Source organism: Onychostruthus taczanowskii, unplaced genomic scaffold (assembly GCF_017590055.1).
Source record: "Onychostruthus taczanowskii isolate IOZ18803 unplaced genomic scaffold, ASM1759005v1 scaffold6, whole genome shotgun sequence".
NCBI lineage: Eukaryota > Metazoa > Chordata > Aves > Passeriformes > Passeridae > Onychostruthus > Onychostruthus taczanowskii.
The window spans coordinates 10101737-10111239 of record NW_024503679.1 but is presented as its reverse complement, the minus strand read 5'-3'; the positions used below and the strand labels follow the sequence as shown (position 1 = coordinate 10111239).

Genomic DNA, 9503 nt, shown 5'->3' with positions numbered 1-9503 from the left:
CAGGAAGGAGTGAGGCAGCGGCAAAGGAAGGGGAACGGATCCGCCCGCCCGCCCCAGCACCCGGATCCGGTGGAGCTTTTTTTTTTTTTACCCCCTCCTCTCTTTCTTCTTTTTTTTTTATTTTTTTTTCTTCCCCCCGCGGTCCCCCGCGTCCCGGCTCCCCGCCGTGCCCCTCTCCCCTCCCGGGCCGGCTCCCCGCGGGTGCGCGGCGGGGCCGTGCGGGGCGGGCGGGCCACACCCTCCGCGGCGCTTCCTGCGAGCCGGGGCCGCGGCGGGCGCCGGGGGCGGCACATGGTGCGCAGCCGCCGCCCCTCCGGCCCCTGCGAGCTGCGCCCGGCCGGCGCTCCCCGACCGGAGGCGCCGGGGGCGCGGTAGCAACTTGGAGGGCTGCGCCCCTGCCCCAACTCCGCGCGGCGGAGGAGCGTCCCTGAGGTATTGCGTCTGGTAAAGGGAACTTCGCGCAGGATCCCGCAGCCGGGGAGCCGGACGAGACGGTGGAAGGAAGGCGAGCCAGCGTGCGAGAAGGAAAGGAGAAAAAAAATTACGTATTTTTAGCTAAAGGATGCCAGACCGGGGCCCGGGGGCGCCCGGCGAGCGCCGCCCCGCCGCGGGAGCGCCGTAGGAGCGGAGGCTGGCGCCGGAGCGGGGCGGGCGCCCCGGCCGAGCTCGCTCCCCGAGCAGCGGCAGCCCCGGCGCCCAGAGCCTTTTCTTGCCTCCCGGCGATTAATGGAATGATGTTGCGGAAAAGGCAGAGCGATCCTGCCGGGCTCAGTCGGGACTGCTCGGGCGGCGGCGGAGGCGGCAGCAGCGGGGTAGCGAGCGGCATGCGAGTGCCCCCCCGGCGCTATGGCTAGCGGTGGCTCCGGCAAGTCCAGCAGCGAGCTCTCCGGCGGCGGCATCCCCAGCAGCAGCTCCCTGCAGAGGAAGAAGCTCATCTCTATCTGCGACCACTGCAAGATCAAGATGCAACTGGTGGCCGATCTGCTTCTGCTGTCGAGCGAGACCAGGCCGGTGAACACCGAGAGTCTGTCTGTCTTCGGTGAGTCCTTTGAGAAGTGCAGGGACACGATCATTGCCAGGACCAAAGGACTCTCCATCTTGACCCATGACGTCCAGAGCCAGCTCAACATGGGACGCTTCGGGGAGGTGGGAGAAAGCCTGATGGAGATGGGGGAGCTGGTGGTCTCCCTGACCGAGTGCTCTGCCCACGCTGCCTACCTGGCTGCAGTGGAGACTCCGGGGGCCCAGCCTGCCATGCCTGGCTTGGTGGATCGCTACAAGGTGACCCGATGTAGGCATGAGGTGGAGCACGGCTGCGGGGTCTTGAAGACCACCCCTTTGGCAGATATGAGCCCTCAGCTCCTGCTGGAGGTTTCTCAGAACATGTCCAAGAACTTGAAATTCCTGACAGACGCCTGTGTGCTGGCCAGTGAGAAATCCAAGGATAAATTTGCTAAGGAGCAGTTCAAACTCAGTGTCAAATGTATGAGCACCAGCGCCTCTGCCCTCTTGGCCTGTGTCAAGGAGGTCAAGACCTCGCCCAGCGAGCTGACCAGGAACCGGTGCGTCTTGTTCAGCGGACCTTTGGTGCAGTCTGTCTATGCTCTGGTGGGCTTTGCCACTGAGCCCCAGTTTTTGGGTAAAGCTGCCACCATTAATCCAGAGGGCAAAGCTGTGCAAACTGCCATCCTAGGAGGAGCCATGAGTGTGGTATCTGCTTGTGTGCTCCTGACCCAATGCCTCAGGGATATAGCCCAACACCCCGAAAGTAGCACCAAAATGAGCGATTACAGGGAACGGTTGAGGAACTCAGCTTGCGCCGTCTCGGATGGTTGCAACCTGCTATCTCAGGCACTAAGAGAAAGATCTTCACCCAGGACTTTACCGCCAGTGAACTCCAATTCTGTGAATTAACCCCCACATCTGTTTAGATCCCAGTCATTGCTAAAGGAAAATAATATCCCACCTCCTCACCCCTTTTTTGTATACCAAAGAATTTGCTTGGATGAGCCCAATCCTTTGATTTCGTGTGGTGAAGAAGCAGAACATATTCAAACTATATGTACTAATAAAGGTAGCCAGTTTTGGCTTCTTTTTATTTTACTTTAAAGTTAAGCAAGTATCTCCAGATAAATTTTCCTTTATTCAACAAGGTCTTCACACAAGTGGTAAAACTGTTTCAAAGTTTTTTATATTTGGGGAGGTGGGGGTATCTTAGAAAAAGGAGAAAAAAAAGAGCTTTAATCGCGCTGGGTGCGGTTTTTAAAGTTTGTCTTGTCTTGTCTTCCGAAATGTCCCTTCTAAATTTTGCTGTTCAGTTGTGCAGGAAAAAGGTTACCTCAGTTCTAACTCATTTAAAAAAATGAAAAAACCCAACAACACATAGATGATGGATGTAGCTACTATTTTGTTTGTTTCTGTTTTGTATGACTTTTTTATTTTGCATCAAGTGTTAGGTTAGAAGTGCATTTGGTGTGTAGGAGTGGAAGGACTGGAGGTTGTGATTATGTTTTCCATGTGTTGATTTCCAAACTGGGGGAAAAGCTACTGTGAGTGTTTAAACAAACAAACAAAATTACACTATAACAAAAGTGATTTTTAATTTTTTTCCAATGTCAGTTTTTATCTTGCATGTACTGGAGTATTTATTTCATCTATTAAAATGTTATGTTTCTCAGATGCTTTTCTGTGAATCTTTTAATACTTGAATAATTGAACAACTAGGCCTGTTTGTATTGTATGTCATTTCCCCCAGGGAATGGGTGGTACAAACCTAACTGTAAGTTCTAGACAGCAGCATACAGGCTTCAATTCAGTTCTTTTACTTTCATAAATACTGTCCCTCTCCCAGTACTACCCTAGCACACAGAGCTACTCCAGCTGTGTCTGTGGGCAGCTGGGCAGTGCTGCATTCACTGGGATAGCTGTGCACTGGGGCTGCTCTGCAGAGCACCGGTGACTGCTGCAGCAGGGCACAGCCTGGCTTTGTTTGTCTTTATCAGCAGGCAGCGTTACCTTTTGAGGAGGTTTTGTATTTTAATTCTTGCAGGTGTTGTGGGCCATCTGTGTGTTAAATCTTTGAGTTTCAGTATGATTTCTTAGAAAACTTTGCTGGTTAGCCTGGCGTGTGCCATATGTCTTTTTGGGATTGTGAAGGTTGGTTGGAGTGGTGCTTTAATTCCTCAGAGGTTTGTGTTGGAGCTCCTCAGTAGAGATTTCTATCACAGCAGTTTGAGTTTGATGTTGCAGATGACAGGAGACCATGGCTAGCTATTGAGGTGCAGCTGACCTCTAGTTGAATTCCTTGGGAGGTGTGAGTGGAGCTTAGTGCCTACTGCAGTAGTTCCCAGAGCTTCAGTGATGAATATTGTCAGCCTGGTCTTTGTGGCCCTGTGAGATCTGTTGCCTTCTATATGTTCTGTTAAGTAGAAGAGCGAGTCTCCTGGAAAGGAGGTTTTGTTTCTCTGTCCTGCTCCAGTGCATAATTGTGGGGGTTTTTTATAGGTCTGCAGATCCAACCATGTTGAAGGCTATTGGCACCTTAAAAGTGTTACTGTGGCTTAACCCTCAACAAATACTGTCCTATAATTCCTTTGAAGAAGGAAACCTTTGGGCTTCGGGTATAGAATGGCTCTGGAGTAGGGAAAGGTCTTTCTTTTATAGCATTGTTTCTCTTGCATATAATGCTTTTACTTAAGTGGAGTGAACTGGGTAGTGGACAGACACATCTGTTGGAGGAGATAAAAGCTGCATCTGTGTCTTCAGGGTTAGAGAGAAATAATTCCTTAAGTACAGTGGACCTCTGTGTTAGATTTTGCTTATATTTAAATGGAACTTTTCTGCCTTCAGTGAATTGTATGAACAATTCTTTGCCGTAGTCAGCCCGGGCTGCGCTCCTGCAGGGTGTGATGTTCTCGCCGTGCAGTGTGTGCTGCAGAGGCACGGATGCCCACAGCTACGTGGTGAAGTGTAGAAGTCCTCTCACTGCTCTTTAATAAATAAATCTGTGCACACAGTGTTCTAGCTTTGACTGGGATGCCTCCACAGGTGTTTGCTAAGAGGCTCTCAGGTGTGCACACACCAGCGTTCTCCCGTCGTACGGCAGGACAGCCGTAGGAGTCGGGCCAAGGCCATCTCCAGGGATGTGCTGTGCCTCTGCTCGGCTGTCCTTTGTATCTCCCTCCCTCGCGTGTCTCCGTGGGAGCCGAGGCACCTCCCAAGTGACTGTTCCTCCTTTCTTTTCCGCCGGGGCTCTGGGGAAGGAGGAAAAGGGGCAGTGCTCAGGATGTGCTATCTCCTGCGGCAGACAGGAGGTGAGGAGCCCGCCCCACCCTTCCTGTGCGGATCTCGCCGGGGCAGGATTGGTGCGGGACGTGCAGGGATGGTGCTGGGCTCTGGTTGTGTTCGAGGGTGCCAGGACCCGGGAGGAGATGAGAATCTTGGCTCCATGTTTCAGAAGGCTGGTTTATTATATTATGATATATATTATATTAAAATGATATATTTAAACAATACTAAAAGAATAGAGAGAAGGATCCATCAGAAGGCTGGAAAGAACAGGAGAGGAATGATGACAAAAGCTTGTGACTCTCAGAGAACCTAACGCAGCTGCATCTTTGGTTGGTTATTAAGTAGAAACAACTCACATGAACCAATCCAAGATGCACCTGTTGGTAAACAATGTCCAGACCACATTTCACAGCCATCAGATAGTTAATTGTTTACATTTCTTTTCTGAGGCTTCTCAGCTAGAATAGGAGAAAAATCCTAGCAAAGGATTTTTCATACAATTTCATAACTACCCTGGGGAGCAGCAGGGCACAGGTACAGCCAGCATCCTTGGCTCCAGGGCTTTGCAGGTGCCTCCGTTGGTGAGGCCTCCTCCTGCCACCTACAAACCAGAGGACACTGAAGGGCAGCTCTGCAGCACGTCTGACAAAAAAAAAAAAAAAAAGAAAGTAATGTCCCGCTGGCTCTTTTGATGTTTCTGCTTATTTTTGGTTTTTGGTGCTGCTGAACTAATTAGATCCGTTTTGATTCATTTATACATTATTGAGATTATATGGATCACAGTACAGCCTCCTTATTACCTCTGCATATGAAAGGCACTGTATTATTAACGATGATAATGCTGATTTTTGTTGTGGTAAGATCTTGTTTGAAGTGGTTTAGTGCAATTTTTGTTTTAACAAGGTTACTGTAGATTCTTCCTCCCCTTTCTTACTATATTTTTAAGTGAGGTACATGCATACATATATAAATAAGTATGTATCTTCTTCTTTTTTAATACTGAAAAAAACCAGACTGCCTTAGGTCTCCCTTTGCATTTGCGCTGCATGAGTTCAGGAAGAATTCCGTTTTATAAATAAACTGGGAAATGTAGCCAGGCCATGATTTTTTAACAGGCTGATAAAAAAAAATACATATACACAAATAGTAAATTCACCAAAGCAACTTCCTGTAACGTTTTAAAACAATAGTAATTTTAACAGTTCAAAATGTTCAATCATTTCTTTTGAGAGTACAGCTCGCACAAAGGGAGGCACACACTGCACCCTGGCCTCAGCTCAACACTCTATCTGTCAAAATCTGTGCTACTCATGTAATTAGCACAGCAAAGTTGGGAAAAAAAAAGAAAAAGAGTTTTGATGCCAACAAGCACAACTTGCACATTGTGGCATTTTTCTGAGCTGAAAAAAGTAGGGTCCCACTAAGTGTGAATATATGTATCTATATTAAATGCTATAATGCCACATTTATAAAAACTTAACGTATATTGTGATAATTTATTTGGAATTTGTTCCTATAGAATATTAATTCTGACACAAGGTATTAGTTCAGTAGGTAGATTCATGTTGTTTGCTTACTTTGTACTCTCTGGGCCAGAAAAAATACCAAATGGATGAGTTTTCAGGGTGCACTTGCAAGGCCCATCGAGGTCAGTGATTATCACTTGGCATCATACTTAGGCCCCTGTTCCTAAATCTTCCACACCATTTAAGTTAGCAGGTACTGTGACTAATTAATCATGGGTTTACACAAGTGTGAGATGTTTTCTGATGTGCAGTCTTGAAGGAAAAAAAAAAAGTTTTAGGGTGCTTATATCACATATGTCATAGACTAATAGTGCATTTAATAAAATGGTTAACTTATTTCTAAAGACATTATGCAATGCACGTTTGTAGCCAAAAACAACACTATCCCCACCACAAGAGAAGTAAGCTTGTTTTTAAAATGTAATAATTTTTTAACAGGGAAGAAGCTGCCACCTTTGTATTGTCTGTAAATTTGATACTATCTTGTGGTTGCTGCTTCAGCATAGGGAAGGTCATTATTGATGTAATTATACAGCAGCTGAGTTTGAGTTTGAGATCAGAGCAATGTGTTTTCTGATTCTAAAAAAAGTAAGTTCTGTAAGGCAACCAGTAAACCAGCAGCAAAATGCTGTTGGAAAGCAAGTTCACTATTTAAGGGAGCTTGCAAATGTAAAGCCATGTTATTTTTCAAAACTAAGAAAGAAAGAAAAAAAAAAAAAGACCCTGGGTCAGATAATTCCCTTCACTTTTTACCACAGGAAATGATCAAAGTAGCAGAAAATCTGCTCTTTTTGGCCAAACTTCTGTCAGAGACAGAAGGGGTCCAGCCAACACATGGTGTATGCAGCCTTGCAGTAACAAGGGATGTGGCTGATGGGAAAGGAGGTGGGACCAGAGAAAATCTGTAGGGCAATACCTCTTATTAAACCCACAGGAATTTTCCTATTCTAGATAAAACAGCGGCTGATCCAATAAAGCAAACGGCCAGCACAGCCTTGGGGCTGTCAGGAGGCTGGGAGTGTTTGGGATGCTCTGTGTCCAGCAGCTGTGCTGCTGTGGGGAACCAGAGGTCTCCGAAGAGACGGAAGAAGCACAGGCACAACGTGTACCTGCCAGGAGAGTTTGGTGGGAAACGGAGGGGCTGGGTTTTATCTTTCTTTGCTTTCTTCCCTGTCGGGCTCTCTCCAGACTTCACAAGCAGAAGCAGATGGTAGGGGCCAGTATATTTTACTTCTTTGTTCTTGCTGCCTGTGAAAGGTGCCAGATGGGCAACGATAAAGATAGAAATTCTCTTCCTGTAGCCCAGGGATAGCGGAAAACGCAGAGCTTCAAGGCTGCCCTATCCTCACAGGATCACCATAACATGTTTTTTTGGGCCCACTGTTCCACTCTTTGATTTTTTGCCAAGAAACTGACAGAAAATCCCGATGGCAACTTGACAGGGGCATTGAGGACTAGTTAAATATTTCCCATATGACACCAAACCACCACCAGGTTTGGATCACTCCCAAATGATCCAAAAAGTGGATGAGCTAGGTATGAAGTGCAAGGCCAGATCCTACATATTAATAACTCAGAAAATTAAATACTGTATACTTTGAGGTGTTTACTTACTTGGGAATTATAATTACCATATTTTCTATATGTAAAACTAGTTCAAAAGTGTATTTAATTTACATAATTAGCAACAGCACTCAGAGCCATCTTCTTAATGAAGACAGACATATATGGATATGAAGGGCCTTTTCCATGACTTTAATTAAATACTGATGTTTTCCAAAGTATGTTCAAATATTAAGGGTTGTTTTTTGTGTAAGGAATTACAAAGTAAGGAATTACATATTGATTTTCATTAATCTGAATATTTTCCTAGAGCTGGTTTTATTGTGCTTGAGTCCTTTGAACCTAAAAGGGTTTCTTATTTTGTTTTTTTAAAACCATGCAGAGTATGATGCTATATTCCAACAAGTCAAAAGCAGCATTTCAAGATTAATGCAGAGATTCCTGGGGTCCTTTGTCAGCTTGCCAGGCTCTTGTTCCTGCTCTAACGTAATTCTTTATAATTTCCTTTTATGTTAATAAAGACTTCTTGTGGCTGTAAAAGTTGAAGTTGTCTCACTCCATAGACAGCCTGGTTCTTATGTAGATACTGTTTAGATTATTTAGAAATCCTGCTGGTTGCCAGATGGAGCTCTTCTGGGTTTTATGTTAAATACTTGGAAAGCTAAATAGCTTGATTTTCCTCTCCTCCCTCCCTCAATAAAATAAATACTTGAAAAGTGATTACTAACAACTTGCTTAAATTCAACTTAAAAATCAAATTATTTTCAGCTGAAATGACTGGAAGTACGAGATGGCTCAGAGTAGTTGGGTTTTGGTCTGACTTACCTACCAAGGTCTTAAACCAGCAGTTTTTCTCCAGTTTTGTTTGGGCAGCAGGAACCTGAACTTTAGTCTGGGGATAGAGAGCACAGCCCTGAAGCCTGGTGGGCACTGGCTCTGATGAACTTCTGTTCCATACTGAATGCACACCAGGAGTTCCCCAGGTCATGCACAAGGTGCTTGGGAAGCACTGGGAGTCAGTGTCCCACTAACCATAATTCTGTTGTTGTCAACTTACATATGTCAAGAGAGCAATTCTGGCCCTTGGGGTTATGGTTTTAAGCACAGAGTAAGAAATTGCATTTTCCCAGTCAATTTTTTTCGGTATGTATTGATTCTGGCTGGTTGACATTACCTATAGCAAGTCTCTCAATTGGTTGTTCAGGTGCACTTTGGCCCCTGTTTGCATTCTGACCATGCACACAATGGAAAAATGTGAGAAAAGTCATCTTGATATGTGCAGAGTGACAAATTATAGGCCCTGCAGCACTTCTGAATTGGTGTGCAGTTAATGCTCTGGTCTTATTTAAATGCTTCAAATTTAGTCAGTGTTTAAAAATTTACTTTCTGTTTAAAAATTTACTATGAAATCAATCTGTTCTGGCTGTATTAGATTCATAGTTCAAAAACTTTATCCTCTTTCATCATCTTAAAGTAGTCATTGGTCTAAAACTCTTCAGTGTCTGGGCCTGGCTTAAAAAACAAAAAGAAACTGAGCCCTGTATTTCAGTTTTAGTACTTTTGAAAGCTTCAAAGCTAATGAGTTGACCTATTTTTAAATTACAGAGCATGGAAAAATAATGGGTGTATTCTTTCTCATGCTGAAGTGAGCTATTGTTTCTCTGCTCATAATTAAAAACTCACTTTTTAGAAATTCAGATAGGTCCTAGGCATTGCAAGAAAGTCTGTAAGTGAAACTGCCTGCATGAAATTTCCTTAATACTGAGTATAGACATGGATTCATTCAGGATCTGTAATCTTGTCTTGTCCTGTGACTGGCATAGAGGAGTGTGTCCCTGTAAATGGAGCTGGTAACATGGGAGTGGGCTGGAGAGTTGTTGGAGTACTGCATGCTCCAGAGACACCAGCACTATCTCTGAAACTCCAGATAGGTTCTGCTGCCTGGGCAGGTTGTGATGCTCTCAAGAAATTACAGTGAAATATAGGACTGAAAAAAGCTATGAGCAAGACTCAAGGGGTTTTTAAGGGGGGAGAAAAGGAAAATATTTGGTCAGAACTACTGGAGTATTTAGGGGCTTAACTCCCACTGATTTTCAGTGGGGTGTGTATGTCTGGATGTTTTGT

General features: G+C 45.2%; 1 protein-coding gene across 1 annotated transcript; it reads left to right on the top strand.

Moving 5' to 3' along the window:
• Nucleotides 1-538: 538 nt before the first annotated feature.
• On the top strand, nt 539-2677 carry TLNRD1 (talin rod domain containing 1). Its single transcript, XM_041419041.1, has one exon. The coding sequence runs from the start codon at nt 847-849 to the stop codon at nt 1912-1914; it is 1068 nt and encodes a 355-aa protein (XP_041274975.1). The 5' UTR covers nt 539-846; the 3' UTR covers nt 1915-2677.
• Nucleotides 2678-9503: the final 6826 nt, after the last annotated feature.